At 35.0% G+C, this 24,903-nt stretch overlaps 1 protein-coding gene across 1 annotated transcript in view; it reads left to right on the plus strand.

Annotated features, from left to right (window-relative positions):
• LOC145666442 (Kv channel-interacting protein 4-like) overlaps positions 1 to 4,733 on the plus strand; it is a 58,986-nt gene extending 54,253 nt beyond the window's left edge. Inside the window, exons 5-6 of the mRNA XM_081733672.1 lie at positions 781 to 993; positions 4,449 to 4,733. Of these exons, the coding sequence (XP_081589798.1) occupies positions 781 to 993; positions 4,449 to 4,559 (324 nt within the window). The 3' untranslated portion in view covers positions 4,560 to 4,733. The remainder of the gene's footprint in view (positions 1 to 780; positions 994 to 4,448) is intronic.
• Positions 4,734 to 24,903: the final 20,170 nt, after the last annotated feature.

Below are 24,903 nucleotides of genomic sequence, written 5' to 3' on the forward strand. Positions count from 1 at the left end.
TATGAAAAAGAAAACAAAATTTACCTTTTTTTCTTGGTCATATTAACATAAATAATAAAGTCAGTGGTTGCTAAACTTCCAAGTATCCACAATAAAATACTAATTTGATGTAGATTTTGGTATGAAATCTAAATATCACTCACTCTTCGATATCTTGCTTGTTTTGTACATACGTTTTATACAGGGTGTTTCAAAACAACACCGACAACGTTTAGAATGTCATTCCTGACACCAAGATAAGACAAAAAGTATTGACTAACCTGGGTGCACAAATGCTTCCTTTCGGAGTTATAGGCTGCCGAAAACATAAAAGAATGAACTTTAAAGGTTCATAGCTCCAAAACTAAGGGACCTACCGTATTCGGGTCAAAACTTTATTTAGGAACTAGTATGTGCCTTATCCAAATACCCATGTTTCAGATTCCTGCAGTATATATATATATAAATGTCCGTGTGCGACATTACAAATTCTGTCTATTATTTTGTTGTTTATTCTATTTCAATTAAAAAGTTGAGTTTATTATACATGATATGTGTTCTATTTTAATTATAAAAACTGTACTTCCTCTACAGATTATTTGTTTCATTGCTGGCTATATTACACAAGATGTGTTTTTATCTCAGCTACATAGGTAAATTTATGTAACAAGATATATATTCTATCCCTGTTATGGGAGCTGGATTTACCTTGCCCGATGCTTGTTCTATTCCAGTTATGTAGATCTCATTTATTTTTCAGATTGCCCGCTTTATCCTAGATGAACTATTTTACTTTTCCAGGACTTCGTTCAAGGATTATCTGTGTTATCACGTGGCTCCTTGGAGGAAAAGCTCCGCTGGGCATTTCGCCTGTATGATATTAATGGTGATGGCTACATCTCCCGCGATGAAATGACTGACATTGTGAGTGCCATATACGAACTAATGGGAAAATTTACTGATCCTTGTGTTGATGAAGGGACTATAAGGGAAAAAGTGGATAGGGTTTTCCAGGTAATCTTGTAGTTTCTGAAGACTGTTTTATACGAAATATAAGGTAATAAAAAATGAAGAAGCGAGATGTTTAGGTGTAGCCGAATGATTGATGGGCGTTTCAATTCTCGATACATGTACACAATTTTAACCAGAATGACTTTTTATGTAAGTGGCGTTTTGTTCTTTCTGAATTCCATGGCTTTTACCCAACAAAATGATGTTGTAGCTTCCTATTATTCTAGAATATAAAATAAATCATACATGAATGAAATGAATACATTTTTTAATATAAGGGTGTTATTATATTTAAATTGTGTATTATGAATAAAAACTCAAAATTTGAAGTTACACAACCACAGGAAAATATAAATAAAAACATGCTAAAATGAACTAATATACACAAATATAAATTGCTTTCCGAAACTTAATGTTTTATCAGCATTAAGGTTATATCGTATAAGGTGGCACCTACTGCTACAAGTTGGATCCGAATACTATTCAGATTTATATCCGAGTCAAGTACTCTCACTGGGAATAGAGTTCGATATCTCGCGCACAGAAAGCAAGCACTTTAGTTGCTACTTCACAAATGGATAAATTGTTATTTACAATCTTCTTAAGTTCACGAAATTATTTTTCTATTTGATCTGCACTGGATTTCATATATACCGAACTCTTTGGTATAACTTAACACATTACCGTTTGGTAACGAGAATTCACCTGAACTCTCCGTAAGACCCTGTCTTAAAAGTGCCACACTTTAAGGCAACTAGATCACCTAGTCATATTTGGAAAGTTTGGTGAAATTTTAAATATGTGAGTGAAGATATGACTTTATGTGAAGTTAACACATACGTATAATCATTTATAATGATATAATTACATTTCCTGGGAACTAGACTAAATGCTGGGTATTAAATCCGGTTATCAATGTCTTATTCGAAAAAAAAATATGTAAGTATGAATCAGTAACTTGGTGGCTTCTCTCACACTTTTTCTAGGTATCACATTTGTATCCCGTTTCTACAATACCTTCCATTTCTTATTGCATACCATCTACAACACATCATACTAAGAACTAGGTTTTCGTTTTGAGAGTTCAATGAATTAATAATTGGAGTAATTATTCTACTAATCTACATGCACAATTAAAATTGAGGTAATTTGATATTTTCCGGAATATTCAAACAAACTTCAATATCTAGAACAGAATAAAAATAATACAATATTAAGTGAACTAGATTATGTAAACAACATGCAATCTATTTCACTGAATTATACATTGAACTATTAAACTCATAGAAAGCAATATAATTATGATCACAACAAATACTAACATTGCTACAACTAATGTTTCATAGCCATAGATTGTAAGTTGTACCGAGATCCATTAGTTCAAGTTTATAAACTAAAACATATACTTAATTGTGCATTTTACTGCAATCACGTGAGAAATTCATAATTTTCTTAGGTATGGGACTCATATCTCGTATATAGCGAGACATTAGGTTGTGATTAACATGACGATCATGAATTCTATTTGATAATTTTCCTAAAAATAGAACAGCTTCATTATTAATGTTTCTTTTAGTATAATAGTACAATCTTCGACAAAGATTGCTATTTAAAGGTATTCGTATGTAAAGCTATTGTTGCTAAAGCTAAAGCAGAGTGATCGATACAAACTACATCATTATTACGTAGAATAACATTACTTTGTCCTTTAATTCTCGCAATATTTTCGTATTTTCCATAAAGATATATCACTTCGTTATTGTAAGCGAACAAGTACTTTATCATCTGTTTTGATTTAATAAGCTCCCTCATGGCTATATGGATAGCGTATGCGTCTTTTGCGTGGGACCGATTTCCTGCTGGATCTCATGTAGTTCGGGTACCACTAAGCTGTAGGTCCACGTTCCATATAGCCTCGCTGCTGAACGGAATTCTAAACTAAAATAAACTGAACTTTTATTTAATGCTTACCCGGTCGTTGGACTTCAGTCTTCTTCCGCTGTATCTCACTTTTTTCAGTTTAACGAGAATGGACAATAGTACTTCTACGTTTTGCGAATTACAGTGCTACTCCAAGGAGAATATAAGACGAACTCCTGTGTGTGTGTGGAGGGGGAGGAGCAGTGAAATTTTCAATGGGCTATTGCAGCAGTTGTGCCTGTCCCCTCCTGAATCCAACTATGACTACTGCCACTCAATCTTATATTAAAGTGGTTTTCTTGTTTTATTTGATTCAGACGGAATTCACGGTATCTTACCTGGTAATTCAAATGCATAAACGTGATCACTAGCAGGACTGATACTATTAGAATTTTTCATTCCATTCAACAAAACATTTTTTTTTTCGCTTGGGACCCGACATTAGTTCTAAACGGCACAAGTCTTAAATTTCATTGAACCTCACATGCTCTAATTGTAAAGGACCCAAGTCCTATAAAACATATTCTAGCGCTACCATCGTCTCTATGCCAAGAATACTATAGATGCAGTTTTCATAGGTGTCCATGTTTTATTGAGTTTATGTTTTATGAATTTAAGTTTATGGTTTATAGCAGGGTTGCTCAAAAGGGTGAACGGGTTATAACCAGAAGTGCGGCATTGACATTTTAGGGTATGTGTCAAAAGTAACTTAATTGAAATTAATGATATTTAATAATATATTTAAAACAACAATTATTTATGCAAGAATTACATACATTTTCACCAATACCACACTTATATGGTCGGGAAGCAGGTATTGAAGAAAGAGCATTTAATAACTTTACAAGCAATAGTTAAGTTTTTCTGAGTTTTTATGTTTCACGTCCTTATGTAACACTGTGTTTAGAATGAGCGACATCTATTAGCGTGAGCTTAGAACCTTGACTATGGATTGAATTTGCGGTTGACCATTTGCAAGATCAACCCTCACAGTGTACTTAAGAATAAGATCTTCATACTGATACACTGAAGAACGACCGAACCAAGTGAAGTTTTACTGGATTGTTCACAATTGCTAATAATTGGATGATCCTCAGCTATTGAGTCTTACACGAACCATCGCGATTATAAACCAATTAAGTTCAAAGAAGGAGTTAACAATCACTCAATATTTCCAGAACAGCGTCTTCAAAACAGTCTGGGCTGACGACTAACTTACACCAAATTGTCATACAATTCGGCGTTATAGCATATTATACATTACGTTTTTATATGCTTCCTTATTGATGTGGAAACTTTAATTTTACTTGTGAATGATAGCCCATTTCATTGGACATGGTGTTCGTGAAAATACAATTATGTTTTAACAATTAAGGAACATTGAAAAGATCTTGTAATATGCTAGTTGTTGAGGAAATCTTATAGTAAAAGAAGTAATGTCTTTGTAATAGATTGATGTTTATTTTCTGAATAATTTCATAATATTAATTACATATATTTATAGTTATTATTTAAATTCATATTTCTCTGTTTTACAGCAAATGGACCAAAACAAAGATGGCACCGTAAGTCTCGACGAATTTCTCGAATACTGCCTCCATAACGAGGAAATATCAAGATCTTTGGAAGTTTTTGATTCGTCTATATGATAAATTGATCAACAAAATATTAACGTAATTATTTAATCCAATATGCAAATTTTAATACACACGAAAATACGTAAATTTACACTACTGCTTGAGTATTTAGATGATACTCATACAACAAGTGTGGTTCTATCGCACGTGTTACTTTTCTAACTTTGTAAAAATGTCTTATTTTTCGCAGAATAAACTTTCCATTTTTTAAAATTTATTTTGTATATTCGTTTCTTCTTCATTCCACAGTCACAGAAGCAAGAAGTGCAACAACTGAATACAGTAGAAGAGGTGCACAATCGTAAATATAATTTGAATTGTGTTTTATATTTTAGTTTTAGTTCCCCCACAAGTCTATCCTTTGGAGTAGAAGAGTCAATGAGAAGTAAATGGCGATAATGAATAATGAAAAAAAAAAATATAACCTACGTGGTCCGAGTGGAATTCGAACCCGCGACAGTGAGTCTTGGGATACTCAGCCAAGTAATGACTTAGACCATTCGATCCTCCAGTCGGCACCGAATACAAATGAATTGTGTTGAAATAATTGACAGAATAATGTGCATATGCAGTGTTTCTTTCAGAAAAATGTCCCGGGTGGCACACTTAGTATTCGGAGGAGCACATATTATTTTCATATGGTATATTCTATTTTTTATTATATTATAGACGTATTATTTTGGTCTTCTCCGGTGGACACTCTCGAAGTTCTCCAGACATGTCCCCCAGAAACATGTCTGGAAGAAACACTGGTCCTATATAAAGTTCATTATCGTTTCGTAGCAACTCATGTTCCCGCACGTTTAAGCACATTCTAGTGCATTAACATTATATATACACCACAATTTTAAAACCCCGAAGTTATTGTAAAGTATGAACAATTAAATTTTGTATTTTTATGTAAATAATTTAACCAACTGTCTGAATTGAGTGGATTAAGTTAGAGTTGTTTTCAAACTCTAATCCGGATTACTGAGACAATCCAAAAACTTATTTCTATGTCTTATCAGACATAGCTTCTAGACAAGAAAATACGAAAGGTATGGGTCGCACAATAACATGGTAGAGCATCTTAGTGAACATGTGTGGTTCTGGATTCGATTTCAAGTGTACAAAATCTTTAGAATTAATGGATAATTAGCACATTTTTATTTTCCTTGGGTAATTTTTTAATAATCTTTCTCGTGTGTGTGTGTGTGTATGAGTGTTTTCTGGTCACCAAATGCTTGATATACAGTTATTGTCTTAGAGTATAAGAATTGTATAGTTCGATTCCTTGACATGCTTAAATTTAAGGTTCATTAGAGTACTTTTCATGTCGGTTGATGAAATAGGTCAATTATTGGGCATTAGAATGGAAGTTTTAAAGATAAAGAAAAATAAGAAGAAAAACGCTATTACCCAAACACGTATTCCTCACCCACACGGTATAGGTTAGTACCAGCACAATCATGACCTCAAATACTACGTCAGCATTAAGTCAAAGACAGTTGACAGTCGGGGAAGTCCTGACATAGCAAGGCACATTCAAGTACAAATATCTAGAGAAAAATATTGACGTATCTTCTCGATTTACGTAATTATAAATGAAGGACAAATGTAGAACTGAAAACTAGTTGAGCTAATGTAGACTCCTCAAGTGGTTCTCAACCTTTCTTGAGTGACGACATACTTTACTGAGCTTGCAGGACATGGCAACACACTTGTTTTATATTTTTATCTATGCATATAGAATTGCAAATCATCATATTTGTGACTTAAATCTCCCGAACCTCCCGACCGATCTCGATCAAATTTGTAACATGGATGAGGTTCGAGGTTGGGCTGGTTTTAGACTATCCACTTTGATGGTAGAAATGAGTGGCTGGGAGGTATACAAATATAAATAAAAATCAAGAACTTCTGAACCACTCGACCCATCTTGATCAAATTTTCCACATAGATGAGGTTCATACCTGGGATTGTTTTCATGATTTAAATTTGACGGAGCAACGTAGGGGTAGAAGAAGGAGGGGGAGATATATAAAAATCAATTTATATAAGACTGAAGGTGACTACTTTTGTAACATAATAGCTCTTGAACTATCCGACCGATCTCAATCAAAATTTCAAGATACATGAGGTTCGGATCTGGAAACAATTTTGTAATTTCACTTTAACGGTATTTTCTAGGGGAGGGTGAGGGGAGGGGGACGATATAACGATATAAATAAAAACTAATGAAACGTAATAATTTTTGAACCACCCAAGCAAATCTCGATCAAATGTTCAACATATATGAGGGTTGGGCTTGGGTGTTTTTATCGTTTGACTTGGAGCAGCCAACGTAGGGGAGGGGGAGAATATGTATGCAAAAAATAAAAATAAAAATGACTGCCTTTGTGATTTCATCACTCTTGAACCACCCGACCGATCTCAATCAAATTTTCAACATACATGAGTTTAGGGGCAGGAATTACTTTAGTTTATTCTCTTTGACGATGCAGCGTAGGGAAGGGGGAGAGAGAAATTTAAAAATAATCGAAAATGATCCATATTAGTGTTGAATCCATAGTTTTCGGGGTCGATGAGAGAAACAGTGACACTTCTGATGCTGTTTCAATCTAAGTTCAGCCCTGATCGTTGCGGAGGGGGGATAAACATTTAAAAATCATCAAAAATGACTAATATTAATGTCGAATCCATAGTTTTATGAGTAGCTAAGATTAACAGTGATAATTCTGATGCCGTGTGCCGCAGTACGGAGGAGCTTGAGGGGAAGCTGTATATAATAATGATCAAAAATGACCAATATTAGTGTCTAATCCATAGTTTTCGTGATCATTCAGATGAACAGTGACATTTACGACCCGGTTTAAATTCAAAATCAGCCCCGCCACTTGGGGAGGGGTGAAAGAGATATATAAAAATGATCGAAAATGGCCACTATGACTGTCGAATTTACAGTTTCTTGGGTCGCTTAGATGAACAGTGATACTTTCGAACCCGTTAAAATTCAAATCCAATCCCGCAACTTAGGAGAGGGAGAAATATATATATATATATACTGTACACACACACACACACACACACACACACACATATATATATATATATATATATATATATATATATATATATATATATGTTGTAACGGTTAGAGATCTAAATCTCTATTCCGTAGTTTAAAAAAAAAAAGGTCTCTCGAGAGTCCGCATAATTTGGTTTAGTTTCCTACCCTGTAGTGCTTTCAGCTACTGTCGAGAGGAAGCTTAGTATCGTTCTCAGTATGCTTGATTGTCAGCGCCAACGGTGATTTTTGGAACTACTCGTTCTACGTTTGAATAGCTCCGGGTTGGGCTAAATATAATAGTTCGGAATAGCTAAGGTGCAACATCACCTAATAAGTGAAGTAAAAATCGGCGGAGAAAATGTCTTTACAATGTTTGAAAATTCCAAGTATAAGTAATCGTGAAGTTATTACCAGAATTGTTATATAGAGCAAATCCTAATATGAAGTTAATATATATATCTTCTTATCGTGAAGTGTGTTTGAGTAAGAAAAAGGATTTCGAAGTAAGTTTCATTACTAGTGACCATTTTGATTGTGATCAACATGTGATAATCGGTCATTTAAGGTGGTGTATTTTGTTATTGAATTTTGGAAGATCTCCTATTATTCAATTTATACAGTAAATTGGTAAGTTCGTTAAATATATATATATAAGGTTAATATTTTTGTATCTATTTTGAAGATTGTTGTAATTCAATTCCTATCAGTTGTATCGAGAAGTCACTTGCTTAGATTTTTGTATTCAACTCTATTTGACCATATATAAATCATACAGTAAGAATTACCTTCTTTTCTTATATAATTAATCACTATATAAACCTTAGTTAGCACATTTGTATTTGACATTTTGAACTTTAGATGAGTAATTATTTACTTTTTCGATGTGATATAAATTCACGTCATTTTTAAAATAATAATACTAAAAATAATTCTCCCCGATTTAGCTGAGCTAGATTCCTATTCTGAACAATTATCCCGAATTAAAGGACCTGAAGCTAATATTCTATTCTGTGCAACTGCATTTTTGTTTAAGAATTTTTATTTGCTAATGTGCGTTACACAGTTAAATTCCGAACTATTATATTTCCTTACAAGCACCAAGTTTTGGATAGACCTTGTATAAGTGCTATAAGAGTAGTTTTCTTAAATGTATTTAAGAGAATGATCGTAAGGATAAATGATATTAGCAATCAGTGTCCTTGTTAAGATAGAGCAGTCAGAAGGTCAGTTAGGAGGTGTTTCTATTTGTATATTTACATACAAGAGACATATTTTAAATCGCGTAAACTTCAAGTTAATAATTTAGTGTCTAAGCAAGTGAAAAGTACAAAACGTTGCATTCTACATCATAGTTTTGTTGTTGTTAAGTACGCATCGAATCCAAAAGCTGTGCCTTATTAATTGTAATCCTTCTGATAGCAGGAGTATATTTAAAAAAAAAAAAAAAAAAAAAAAAAAACTCAATAAAATGTACAGGAGTTCTTCCAGTAATAGTCGTCCTGAAGGCTTGTGGTTAAACGGGTTTTCCAATGGTGACCATGGCCTCTTTATTAGGAGTCATAGACCACGAACAGAAAGTAACAGTTCGAGTGAATTTTCAACTCCCGATCCTTTCTTGCATACCTATAGCGATTCTTGGTTAGTTACGTCTGGTAGCTATTCTTCATCGCGTGGTGACAGACAAGCAGGAACTAACGTGATGCAAAATGTAAACAATGACGATACGACTCCAGCAGCCGTACCGTGTGTAAGTGCACATAATCCTTTCGTCATTGAACAAAATTCATTGATAAGACAAGAACCAGTTTCTGTTCCGATGGAACCAGGTTTTCATAAGTTGGTAGAAAAAGAAGGAAATAAAAACACAAATCCTTTTATTTCTCTTACCGATAATCAGCCAACAGTATTGGAAAATAGTAGACTTATAAATATTGGAGTACCTTTTTCTACCAATATTGACAAGTTAACAGTAGATATAACTAGTAACAACTTCACAGATATATGTAGATCCATACCAGTATGTGACGGGGGTGACGACCTATTAATTTTTGAATTTTTGTTATCAGTTTATCGGATTGTCAAGCAAGGCATATATCCGATAGAGGCAATACTCATGGCATCTATTGGGAAAACTCGTGGTGGTTTTCATACTGAATTGTTAAGAGAATTAGGGTTATCACATGATTGGATATACATAGCAAATGTTATTTTTACAAATGTAGTCACACCCATAGGCCAGAGACATATTTTTGATAAATATATTTACTGTTTACAACAGACTACAGAAAGTGTGTTGGAATACGTAAACAAAGTGATAGACAGTTTTACGATTTGTTATGGCGGTATGCAGGACGATAAATTGAGAGACATATTGTTGCGGGGTTTGAACCCAGTAGTCAGACATGAGGTTTTTCGATATAATACACCCTTATCTTTACCAGTATTTGTGCAAGAATTAAAGAAATACAGCATTCACCAGCGTAATGTTGACATGTATAATTCGTTGGTAAGTGCCAGGCGTGAAAGGTCGAACTTTGCAATTCGAGGGAAGAAAACAACAGCGAGGTGTTTTGAATGTTTAGGTCCGCATCTGGTAGCTCAGTGTGATCTACGACGTAGATTCGTTAGTGTTAATAGAGCTACGATTAATAATAATAATGATAGACAGAAATATGCGAGTGGGCAAGCTTCTAGCTTCAAAACTGACAGGCCCTCAGTTCGATCCCAATCCTTGAGAATAGAGCCAGAAGTTAGTGCAGAGAACAATATAAGTCAAAAACATAATGCAAATTGTGTCTTGACATCACACTTAAGAAAACTAGTGGCGGCTTTTATAACAGGTTACATTTTAGGTACGCAGAATTGTGGCGCCATCGATAGTTGTGCTTCCGCTTCGCTAGTAAATAAAGAGAGCTTTTTAAAATGGAATAGATCTTTGAAAAGACCGGTTAAGATTTTCACAGAAAAATTTATTGGTGTTGGTGTAGGAAATACGAAAATCAAGTTAGACAGTGTGGTATGGTTACCAGTGAGATTATATCAGAAAGTATATAGACTCAAATTTTATTTAGTACCTGAACTTAAACCTATATTTTTGATAGGCATAAATGAATTGAAAATGTTAAAGGCGCGAGTAGATATTGAAAACAATCAGTTATATCTTGGAATAGAAAAAGTGAATATACCTTTACGGTATGAGTGTAAGGAAAACTCGTCTTCGGACAATTTACATGACATTAATAGTGTTTCTCAAAGTGCGGAACAAGTAACATTCAGTGACAGTGTTAACATTTCAAATGTATTTTTGAATTCTGAGTTAATGAATATTCAAGATAAATATGTGTGTTTAGGGAAGGAAGATGATGTAAGGGGCACCGTTAAGGTAGGTTCCTCTGAGTGCACCCCTACGAGGGAGATGGAGCCAAATGGACAGCAGATACATCTTGCATCCAGAGATCTTCAATCCTCAAATCCCTTTAATAAAGATATTCCTCATCCCTCTAATCTTTATTATGGTCGCGTTGATAGGTCTATGGAGCACAGGGTTGCCACATCAGATAGAGAATCACGAGTGTCTCATATAAAGAAGAAGATCTTGCGTACTCATGATGGGATCAGTGGTCCATCACATCTCCACATCAATAGTGATCTAACTTCCTCAGTGGCCCATCCAGCATCCAACCATCAACAGATGAGAGGACAGCATCCTTCATTAGATGAACCGAGAACATCTTCTAGTAGTTGGGTGTTACCTTCTCCAAGTGGACATAGTGATCATCAATCAAGGGGATGCACAGGTTTATGGGAGAGAAGAGATGCTACATCTGGAGTTACAGTTCAGAGTGACAGCAGTGTTGCCAGTTCTATAGTGAATACAACATTAGTTGAGAGTGGTACAAATAATTTTCGGGCTTCTTTTACTCATCGAACTTCTTCGAAGGTTGGAGACTTAGACCATACTTTAGGTTCGGTACACAGTGTTGCCAGACTTAATCCTTTTCTTAGTGACAATGAAAATCCACGTTTACATTTGGAACTTAAACAATCCAGAGATGTGAATGAACATGAGTTAACATCCGAACATGATGTTCTCCCATCATGTTCAAAGAGTAACAGTGTTGCCATCTTCATGCAAGAAAACACCAGTGATAATGATTCAAGAGAAGAACATAAAACTTCTTTGTGTAATGAAAATCTGATGGATTTTAATCAACTTTCTGCTACTCGGAAGTGTAGTGTTGCCAACTCTATATATTTGAAGAATTCTTTATTAGATAATGATGGTGATTTGGAACTTCAACCTCTTATCAAACATGCATCTTTTTCGAACTCAGTATCGTGTATTGACAATAATAATGATCCATTTACTTTAAATCTTCATCATCCGAGATTCCAATTTAGGTCCAATGAAAATAGATGTCTCGATCCTACTAATGATAGCAGAACTAGTGGTGGAAATGGAGGAGCGGCTTTTCATGATGGTGCCAGTCCAGTCCAAGGTTCCAGTCAGCTATTTGGAAGTCAGGAAATATGGATGGAGGCTAAGCCAAGCAGTGTTCCCGGTAGTCCAGCCAAGCTGAACTTAGGTACTTCTGCCAGTACAAATGATTCAGAGTGTTCATCCCGAATGTTCCACATCCTGAAGGACGATGATCGACCACCAGCTATGACAGTGGATCCAATTCTCCTAGAACAAGATCCTAGTTTGGATGAATATATAAAAAAGTTAAGTATAAAGTATCCTAGTGTATTTTGTAATAGAGTAGGAGAAGTTCCTAATTTTCAATATAATATTCAACTTAAAGATTATAAACCAATTAGACATAAGGCATATCCGATGTCCAGGGTTGCACAAAGAGAGTTAGACAAAATATTAGATTCACTATTGGAACAAAATATTATTCAACCTAGTTCAAGTGAGTATGCTTTCCCATGCTTTTTAGTGGGAAATAGGGATGGTTCTAAGAGGCTAGTTGTCAACTATACTGATCTGAATAAAGAACTAATAGTTAATACTCAATATACACCACGTATTGAAGATGTCTTAGCAGAATTATCAGAAGGTGTTGTGCTATCTAGAATAGATATAAAGAAAGCTTATCATACTATAAGATTAGCTCCAGACTCATATAAATATACTGCATTCCTCACGCATAGAGGATTATTTGAGTTTAAGTATGTTCCATTTGGCATTGCCTCTGGATCTTTTCTACTTAGTAAATTGATAACAGATATTTTGTATCCTCTAAAAGATCTAGGAGTAAGTTGGTATGCAGATGATGTAGTAATTGCCAGTTCCGATATTCCTTCACATATGAAAACATTAGATGTAGTCCTGAGTAAACTTGCTCAGAGTGGATTAACGTTGTCAGTAGATAAGTATTGTTTCTTTCAACGACGAATTTCTTATTTAGGTCAAATAATAGAAAATGGTAAAATGTATTTATATCCAGCTCGATTAGAAGTAATAAGGAAACTACCAAGACCTAAAAATAGGCGCGCTGTGATTGCCTTGTGTAGTTTTGCTCAATATTATAGTAGGTATATACCAGATTTTCAAGAAATTTTAGAGCCAATTAGTCGTCTACGTTCTCCTAAGGTTCCCTTTGAGTGGAAAGAAGAACAAGATGTAGCTCTTAAGAGATTGAAAGAATGTTTTGAAAGTCATGTAATATTGAAATTACCGGATCTAAATAAGCCTTTCGTTATCTCAAGTGATGCCTCAAGTCATTCAATAGGAGGCGCTATCTCACAATTAGATGCTGAAAATAGATTAGTTCCTGTAAGTTTTTATTCTCGGAAACTTAAAAAGTATGATGTAAACAAGCCAATCTTTGTTCTTGAACTCATTGCAGCTTTAGAAACCATGGAACGTTTTCGTACATTTTTACATCAACCCTTTGAGTTGAGAATTGATAATTTGGGTCTAGCTTATGCTCTTAGGAACTTGAAAAGAGTTAAGAGATATGGTAGTTTATTATATAGGCTTTTTGAATTTAACTTTACAGTTAAGAGTGTACCTTCGTCCTTAAATGTACCTGCAGATTTCTTATCACGTTTACACAATATAGAAGATTTCGAAGATTTTAATGAAGACCCCTCATTAGATGAAGAGGTCATTAACTTATTTATGGTTAATATATGGAATATGCCTTATGCACAACTTTCTATTAAGGATCATCAAGAAAAGGATCCCGAATTGAGCCCTATAATTGCTAGGTTGAAAAACAGAGAGGAGGTTCAGGGATATAAACTTGTAAAGGGTATCCTTTGCAAGCGTACTAAAGCTTTGAAGAACCCTTACAAGATTTGTTTGCCCAGGAGTTTATCAAGAAACAACATTGAATTCTACCACTCTTATATTCTTCCAGGGGCGCACTTGGGTTTTTCCAAATGTGCTTCTAAGATCTGTGCAAGATATACGTGGCCAGAAATGATAGCAGAAATTCGAGATTATGTGACTTCTTGTATTGAGTGCCAGAAGTCCAAAAGTAAGAATACTAAACCTATGGGACAGTTGATATCAACCTATGAGACGTTTCCAAACGGAAGGTGGTCCTGTGACGTCATTGGACCACTCGTACAGTCCAGTTCGGGCCGATTTTGTTTAATTGTTGTAGATTCTTTTACAAAAAGAATTTTCTTAGAACCTTTTAGAACTTTATCTAGCCAAGTAATCATAAATAAGCTATATAAGTTGATGTGTCGTCATGGATTTATCCACGCCTTATGCCATGACAATCACTCTGTGTTCGTATCAGCAAGATTCCAGGATTTCTTGTATGCAAACGGTATCAGGGATATTAGAATCGCACCGTACCACAGTGGAAGTAACGCAAGTGAACGTTACATACGAGTGATCAAGGACTCTATGAAAGCATACTTTGCAACGAAGCAACATCATTGGGACAAAGGCATTCATGAAATTGAATTTTCTCTGAATACATCTGTCCACTCAGAACATAAACACAGTCCGATGGAATTAGTATATACATATCCAGTATTTGATCCACTAGATGTGAAATGGAATGTTGATTCACTTAATGTTCGACACAGGGATCCAGATATCTGGTTGAATGCCTTGCGGAATATGGAACGAGCATGGCAGCGTAGAAAGAAGCTATACGACAAAAACAGAATAGTGTCATCATATCGAGTGGGAGATAAATTATTAATTAAGTCCCAATTCCAATCTTCCCTTGCAGATAAGGTTACGTAAAGCTTATGTCATCGATGGCTAGGGCCATACACTGTTATTAAGCTGTTAACGAAAAATACAGTCCAGGTACAAAATGATTCGGACGAGCGTGATATTAGGAAATGTCACGTCTCTTTAACAAAGAAAATTTAGGGTACCACGATCATAAAGATATGTGTTTACAATTCTGTAAATTGTTATAGTGAGATAATGTAAAATTGATGGTATCGGTAGATATTTCTATATGAATACATCATAATTTCATAGTTCATTTTTACATATGTATATAGTCAAATCATTAATATCATTCTTGTATAAATGTTATTTATTTGTATTGTTCCGGAACTCAGTCATTAGGAATTGTAGTATGATTGTTATCATTTGTATGTTCCTAAGTTGTAAAAATTTAAATTAATGTGTGCACATATACTAAAGTACTTTTATTTTCAGGAATAACAAAGATCTTAATGTAAATTGGAAGATGTAAAGTCGCTGATTCGACTATTCCATATTTATGTATTTGGCCTCATTATGTGGATGTTATGGAATGAATGAGCTCATCACTCTCATAATTTATCATCTAGTCATTGAGAAATTGGAAATACCTGAAGAAATCTACCATCAAGATAACTATTAATACTCACACATATATAGATTTGAAATAAATGAAAGAATTAAATTTGTCAACTGTTAATAAGACAAATATATATACTTATATGTGAAGTTATATACCATGATAAAATTCTATATATTTATATTACATATTATTCAGCTTATTATTTATTGTAAAATAGGAGATCAATATATATATATATATATATATATATATATGTATGTATGTATAGAGCAGATTTTGTATAATTTTGGATATGTAGTTTGGTTATGTATTTATAATTTATGAATGTATATTGTTGTCATACAGTAGATTATTATTACTTTACGTAGTTATTTGGGAATTTTCTTTAGTTCTATTCTGTTTAAGTTTTGCATTTACTTTTATTTAATTTCCTTTGGTTTTCTTATTTTGGATTAGTTTATAGTAGTAAATAGTAATTAACAATTATTCGACAACAATATATCTTCATAATAGCATTTAGCTTTACAGGTTTCTATACATTAATGACATTAGACTTAAGAAACTAGATTATTATTATAAAAAAAATATTGCATTTTTTAAATGGACGAAGGGATGTGTGTAACGGTTAGAGATCTAAATCTCTATTCCGTAGTTTAAAAAAAAAAGGTCTCTCGAGAGTCCGGATAATTTGGTTTAGTTTCCTACCCTGTAGTGCTTTCAGCTACTGTCGAGAGGAAGCTTAGTATCGTTCTCAGTATGCTTGATTGTCAGCGCCAACGGTGATTTTTGGAACTACTCGTTCTACGTTTGAATAGCTCCGGGTTGGGCTAAATATAATAGTTCGGAATAGCTAAGGTGCAACATCACCTAATAAGTGAAGTAAAAATCGGCGGAGAAAATGTCTTTACAATGTTTGAAAATTCCAAGTATAAATAATCGTGAAGTTATTACCAGAATTGTTATATAGAGCAAATCCTAATATGAAGTTAATATATATATCTTCTTATCGTGAAGTGTGTTTGAGTAAGAAAAAGGATTTCGAAGTAAGTTTCATTACTAGTGACCATTTTGATTGTGATCAACATGTGATAATCGGTCATTTAAGGTGGTGTATTTTGTTATTGAATTTTGGAAGATCTCCTATTATTCAATTTATACAGTAAATTGGTAAGTTCGTTAAATATATATATATAAGGTTAATATTTTTGTATCTATTTTGAAGATTGTTGTAATTCAATTCCTATCAGTTGTATCGAGAAGTCACTTGCTTAGATTTTTGTATTCAACTCTATTTGACCATATATAAATCATACAGTAAGAATTACCTTCTTTTCTTATATAATTAATCACTATATAAACCTTAGTTAGCACATTTGTATTTGACATTTTGAACTTTAGATGAGTAATTATTTACTTTTTCGATGTGATATAAATTCACGTCATTTTTAAAATAATAATACTAAAAATAATTCTCCCCGATTTAGCTGAGCTAGATTCCTATTCTGAACAATTATCCCGAATTAAAGGACCTGAAGCTAATATTCTATTCTGTGCAACTGCATTTTTGTTTAAGAATTTTTATTTGCTAATGTGCGTTACAATGTATATATATGAATGTTCAAAAATGACTGATATTAGTGTTGAATTTATAGTTCTCGGGGTCGCTGATATGACCGGTGACACTTCCAATCCCGTTTAAAACCAAATTCAGCCCCGCAACTTGGTAGAGGGAAAGTAATAAAATGATCGAAAATGACCAATATTAGTATCGAATCCATGGTTTTCGGCGTCGCCGAGATGATCAATGATCTTTCCGATGCAGTTTAAATCGATGCCATTAAAAACGAAAACAGTATATTTCACGGGTACCAAACATATGAGATAGTTGTGCATTTAAAAATTTTCATTTCAACTCAACGAAGTGGGTAATATATGCTAGTTATAAATAATATTTATTATAATATTCAAACCAATTAGTTTTTATAATGGCTCTATATAGCACTGAGTTACCGCTGGAGGTGTTGACTGGTACAGTCTGTCTTGATTTTAACTAACTGTTATTAAATTCTTCATTATTTTTAAATTCTTAAATTTCGCAACATACTTAGGGGTTTGGGTGACATACTAGTGTGTGCTACACATCGGATGAGAATCACTGAACTAAAGAGTCCTTTTATATGAAACAGTGGAATGCAATCCGCATACTTTTCACGTTTCCTTGACTAGAAGTTTCAGGCGATGTATCATAAAATAAACTGAGTTTTGAGCTTGTTTCAATAATCCGTTTTAGATTTTGGAGACAACACTCACTTAATCTGTTCAATTCAAAAATTTGGTGTTCTATACTCAAGTCAGCCTTACATTATTTACATAAAAATACAAAACTTAAATATTGTTAATTTACAATAATTTTGGGGCTTTTACATTTGTACTAGCTGAACCTGTGCTCTCTACACAGCGCATCATTCTTATATGAGCATAAATCTGCTTTTCATTCCTCACAACATCTGTACAATTCGCTGCAAGATTTGAGCCTCCTTCTGGTTGGAGTTTCTAATTCATGTATGGCCAGTGTTTTCTTTCTTCTTGCATGCAGTATGTAATAAGCAAATACATTACATACACAATTAATTAAAATGTCAGTTATATATGGTGTTTATTCGGCAAAACACTCCAAAAATAAAAGTTCATCCTAGACTGGAGAAATAGTTATCATTCCTTTTCCATTATTATTTGACCATGAAAAAAACACCTGAGATATATACAACCCCTATATACAACAGTGTGTTGTTGGAATGTATAATGCGTAGGATGTGATGCTTTAGTTTTTTTAATTGCAACACTTCCAATGTACCCGTAAAAATGTAATAAAGAAATAGTGGCCATGTTTTTTTTTAATATTCAATAAGAACTGGACAATCGACATGAAATTTGCAATCGATCAGTGAAAACTTCATCTTTCTAGAGCCTGTAATTTCCGAGATATCATTGTCGAAAGGATTGACCACAAACATATAAACGTCCACAACATATAGTTTAAAAGAACTCGGAAGATGGCAGCACAGTTCACGTGCATTGATTTTAGAGAAGGCTTAATAAAATACAAGGTCTTTGAACAATAATTTTAAAACATAAACTTTATGAAAAGGATGTATTTAACTAATTTATTTAAAGTGCACACACTCAAAATGTTGTGTGTGTCTCTGTTAAACGAGAAATCACACATAACCGTAAATGAAAGATTTGAAAGCCAAAGTTATAGGATGGAGCTCAGTAGCTTTTAATTCGTACTGAATCAAGGAGCCTAACCTCTCTTGTGCTAGTTAGTGTGCCAGCGAGGAACAAGTGTTGCAATACGCATTTGGGAGCAAAGCACACATACAACACTTAGAGGGTTGACGGAAGTTTTCACTTTCGAAGGGCAAACTTGCTTTTGGAACTTCATCTCATCATCTTGTTCATCTTTTTCATCCTCGTTTGGGCTTCGGCCCTGGGTAGTTTCATTAAGATGGCGGACTCTAGCAACACTAACGGACAATCGAATCTCGGCAAACATTTCGGCTTACCCGCTATAGTTTCTACCAACCTAGGCACACGGTCTGAACAAACGGCACCCATTGCACCTTCTAACCGAACTCGGCACTTTTCTTGGGGAAGTCAACCAGTATTATCTGTATGTAGAGATAGACATCCTTCTAGTGATTCTACACAGTCAGCGAAACGCATACGGTCACGGTCCCCAACGGTATCAATGGATGTAGAACTCAATCCGCAACATACCAATATTGCTACTGGGGTTCAAGGTACATCCTCAATACAGTCAAATGTCGATCCTCTTTATCATTTTATTCTTACTGATTACGACACGAAGTACACCAATCCCAAAATGATTTTTCTTCAAATCATGAAATATGTTCCACGTGTACGGGATACTCTGGTTCAGATTGTTCCAACTAGCAACGGTTACATTCTAAAATCTAAAGATCCAAATTTTGGAGTTACTATTCGTAACAAAGCCTCCTACGAAATCTTCGGTAAGAGCGCTAAACTAACAAAATTAACCGATAAACGGCAAAAACAACCTCCACCACCTCGAAAACCGCCATTTCTATCGGTCGTTATTAGACGAGTCTCTCCAGAACTCACCGATGCAGAAATCCAAGAGGAACTGAAACAAGAAGGAATTTCAGTGGATAAATGCATTCGAATTAGAAATAATAATGGTCCGACGTACATGGTTCGTGTACTTTCTAAGCAACAAGATACTATTGATTACCTGTTACGTTTTGGTGCACCTATTTACAAGAAAATACATCGTGTAGAACCATCTAAAACACAAGGACCATTACCTATCCGCTGTGAAAAATGTCAGCTATACAATGACCATACTACAGCAGCTTGTTCCAATCCATCTAAGTGCGGATATTGTTCGGGGCTACATGATACCAAAGCATGTCCCAACTTACGAGGACCCCCTAAATGTAACACCTGTGGCAGTGGGGATCATCCTACCTATAGCTATCGTTGCAAAGCGAAACCAGTACCAAAACCAGAACACCCGGAGCTAACAGTACCCCTAAAAACGACCGACACGACAACTCAAGTTAACCAATCCATCTTACCACCGTTAACAGTCGATCTTCTCCGCTACATTAGTTTGGTGCTCCAAAATATATTTCCCTTTCAGCGAGCCAATATCCTTCACCACATTATCTCAGCCGCAAAATCCATTTTTCACATCAATCTACATGCAACATATTCTAACAATTATGTTCATGTTCACATTGGATCTCTGGAAACTGCTGTTTAATACAATCTGCATAGTATTATTCCTCATGGGTATTACTTTCTTATTTGTTAACATTCGGTCTTTTTCACAGCATAAACTATTATTAGAAACACTGTTGTTGGAGGAACATATCAATGTATTTGCACTTAACGAAACCGCTTTAAAACCGAACATGCCAGCCCGCATTCCCGGCTATCAACTACAACGTCATGACTATCATGATCACCTGGCTCGTGCGCAAGGAGGAGTTGCAATAGGCTTTTCTCCAAAATATCCAGTTAGGTCATATAATCCGCCAGCTTTTAGTACTTTACCGGAATATCTTCTGTACTCTATATACTTTCCTCCTATAATCATCAACTTTAGTACGATTTATATTCGACCACGTCAACCTATCCCGCTAGAATATTTCCGATACATCGCCCATAACTATCGAAATATTATCATCATGGCAGACATTAATATACATAGTCGCAGTGATCGTGAAAAAACAGACCTTCAACAATATCTAACTAATAATCTCCATCTTCATCTTCATGTCCTTCCTTCGCACACTAGACCTATCAGCCAGACCACGCCTGACGTTGTCATTACTTCTCTAAACCTTCTTTCAGACTGTCAGCTAGAAGTTTTGGACTCGATTGGGAGCGATCACCATCCAGTAAAACTCACACTAACTCGAGGACAACGTCCACGCCAAGAAATCGCCCATCGTCATGTTCCGAGATATGATAAGGCTAACTGGTCTCTTTTCCGGCAGGATCTTGAACGCATTCTTCATTGTGAAACGCCTCCAACTAATGAAACTGAGTTGCTTTCATGTGTTTCAACTATCACTAAAGCCATACAAATTAGTGCTCAGGACCATATTCCAACAGAACAAGTGCATCCGCACAGGCCCAAATTACCGCCAACCTACATTCCACTTATACAGCAAGCTCGAAAACATCTTCGAGAATATTATAGAACCGGAAATGATGCATATTTAGGCCTACATCATCAATGGCAAAGAGCGGTTCGTAACTATCTTGTTGTTTATAAACGTAGAAACTGGATAAGAACTTGTAACAACTTATCCGTGGAAGCTCATCCTTCTCGCTATTGGAAGCGGTTTCATCAGCTTGTTGGCAAAAGCACTACAATAACCTATCCTCTCATAGCTGACGGTACTCCTCTCAATTCTGATGCAGAAAAGGCAAATGCATTTGCTGCCCAGTTACAGGCCGTTTTCACACCATCAGCTGCTTCCAAACCTTGTGAACGGACAGATATATCTTGTCTTCCTGCCTTACAACCTTCCACGGAGCACGTCATTGACCCAAATCATCCTCTTACTTCACCCATCACAGTCAATGAACTCCACACGGCACTAGCACGGAAAAGAAATACAGCACCTGGGATCGATTCGATATCTTACAGACACATCAAAGAAGCCCCGCCATCACTCCTGCTACTCCTAGTAACAATATACAATTTCATCCTTAAATCTGGTTTCTACCCTTCAGATTGGAAAGTCTCCAAAGTTTGCATGTTTCACAAACCTAATAAACCTATACATTCAGTATCCTCTTACAGACCCATTCAGCTCACTTCAGTATTCAGTAAATTACTGGAAAAAATTGTCGTTTGCCGACTCCATAAGTACCTTGACACAACTTGCCTATCCATCAGACGGGCTTTCGTCCTGGATTTTCCATAAATGACCAGCTACTTCGTCTCAGCACAATAATTACTAATCAATATAACAAAGCTTTACCATCATGTCTTATTCTTATGGATTTAGAGAAGGCGTTCGATAAGGTTTGGCATTATGGCCTCATTAAAAAACTGCAGTCGTTCAAACTTCCCGTGTGCTATCTCAGGTTAATATATTCTTTCATTTCAAATCGCATAGCTTATGTTACAGTTGGTACAGCACTCTCCTGGCCGATTTTTCCTCTAACTGGTGTACCACAAGGATCAGCTCTCAGTCCTTTATTATATATCCTTTATGCATCCGATATTCCTTCTGTACCACGCAACGTCTTTATTTTTCAATATGCTGACGACACAGCTTTTCTTGCACTCGGAAAAACTGTACATCAGCTTAACATTGCTTTACAAACAACACTCGATAATTTCGTCAAGTGGTGTAAGAAATGGCACTTAATGATCAACTCCGAGAAAACACAAGCTCTAGTATTTCTACCGCCTAAATGTCGTTCCAAAGTCCATAGAAACCCAACTCTCTTAAGCATAACTGTTGATGGGTATCCTGTACGCCCTTCCACCACTGCTACCTATCTAGGCGTGGTTTTCGATTCAAAGCTCAGCTGGAATGCTCACTTGAAAAAACTAACGGACAAGGCCAATCTTAGATTAAATCTTTTGCGACGCCTCACAGGAACAACTTGGGGACTTAAAGCCGATATTTTGCTTCATACTTACAAAGCATTCTTGCGTCCGATCCTTACTTTTGGGCATACCGCTTGGTGCAATGCTTCTGTTTCTTTTTATGAAAAGCTTAGCATACTGGAACGACATGCTATTCGACTGGCATATCGAATTAAACTTCCATATCCGACTTGGCTCACGTATGAATATATAGACTTTCCTAAGATCACCGAGCATCTCGCACAACTCCGCCTTAGGTACATAACCTCCCGCATCCAAACAGGCCATCCGCTATTCTTGGATTTACTTCACACCGACTCACTTACCGACGCAGCATATCGATACAAACACTCACCTTTAAATATATTCATGTCTATGTATGTGAAACACGAACATCTTCCTGCGGCTGAAAGGGAAATATATGCAGTATATGTCATTGATCATCATCTTCCTCATCTCTTTCCATCTTAGCACAGAGATCCTCATCACTAACAAGGGCTTCCAAATGTGTTCATTAGTCCCGAGCCGCCCCGGGACAGAAGATTTAACCCTGCATCTGTCTTACTAATATTAATCTGTTTGTGATGTGTAAGCACTTCACCTCATTTTTCATAATCATCATTATTCTTTATTCTATTATATTTATTATGTATTGTGATTTCTATTAGTATCTTAGCACCTCAATAATATATCTGCACTTTTCTGTTATATATTTTTTCAGAAACAATTTATTAATTTATTATGCATTTAATAATATTTGTGTTCATGATTACTGCACTTTGCCCATATATCATTACCTTGAACTCAATAGTGATGCTCTGAACTCCATGCCAGAGAGAGGGCGTAACCCTCTAATGGCTGGGAGTAGGAACTTATTTTCTGCATGATGAAACTTAATTGATGAATAAAGATTTCACTATGTTACCCTATTCCCGTAACCCTTAAAAAAAAGGTTTTAATTGATATTGTAGCATTTTAATAGATAGATATTACAACACTGTAATATGCAAATATGTTTCCAAAGGGGGCGAAATGCATAATGCATAAACAAAAGTTTATGTTAGTTTAGCTTCCATCCATATATTTGTTGCTCTCTCCGACCTTTAACCCTCAACTGCTTAGTTGATTATTTAAATCTGCAAATGAGATGAAACTTTCAGTCTTTTATGTCCTATAATTATGCCCTGTATGCTAAAAAAGATAGGTAATATATAAAAGTGGATGTCTGTGAAAAGGTTGGTGCGGTGAGATAAGGAAGAAATGGAATAACATTTAGAAAATCTAAGAAAATGTTCTTGTCCACCACTTTCTGTATGTGTAGATTGCTTGTGTAGTCAATCAGCATCCAGACTTAGTATTATAAATAAACTTATTTTATCTAATATGTCGCTGGTTACAGTTTTATGTTAGGTCTATCTGCTACGTAGAGAATGAACAATACCAAATATCGTTTTAGCAATTTCCATCTCCCCAGCATATACAAAAATTACTCTTTTATTTCGAGATATTTTTATCCATTAAATTTATAGATTTACGTAGATCAAATATGAAAAAGAATCTCTTATACGAGTTTTGACACATCATCCTAAAACAACATTAAAAGTTTGACATGAATATCAACAAGGATGCATTATCCTCTTTCGCACATGTTCTATTTCGGGAATGTTTACTTTTTATGTCACTAATGATCAATTTCACATAATTTTTTTCTTCCCAATAACTCCGTATTATTGTCTTAAGGAAGAATTGCAAATGTGTTAAGTTATTGGCATCCTTAACTGCTGCTTTTCGAAGGGCAATATGACACTTCTCTTTCTGAAATTACTTTGAAATTTAGCAGGCTAGAAGTAACTACAAAATGGTGCATTTCTGTGTGAATTATGATCTAAAGCATTACAGTGAAATCTGTCTTTAGCGGAATCGAACGGGATTTACAAAAATTTCCGTTAAAGTCAGGTTTCCGCTTAGTGGAGGTCGACCTTTCCTTTCTTAAAAAAAATGCTTCTAAAGGGGCATACTGAGAAAATATATTGCTGTACGTACATTGTTCGATTACAGTAGTCTACTTCTTTCTTCTACGAATAAATACACACACAAAAAAAAATAAATAAAAAATAAAAAATAAAATGAATACAAAATATGCTACGCACACGTTTTCTTTATTTTTCTAATAGCCAAGCAGGGTCTTTTGTGTACATTGGTACTTGGCTGCTTGACTTTCCGCATACACTTTAGCCTGAGAAATTACACTAAGTGAATCAGAATCATTTTTTCGTAAGGCAAATTTTTGCAGTTCCTTGCAACTTCTGAAAGAATCTTTAGTCCAGTAAAGATAGCCCATTTTTCTGCCAAGAAAGGAACAAATTA

This window comes from Thermobia domestica, chromosome 1 (assembly GCF_964235325.1).
Source record: "Thermobia domestica chromosome 1, izTheDome1.hap1.1, whole genome shotgun sequence".
Taxonomy (NCBI): Eukaryota; Metazoa; Arthropoda; class Insecta; order Zygentoma; family Lepismatidae; genus Thermobia; species Thermobia domestica.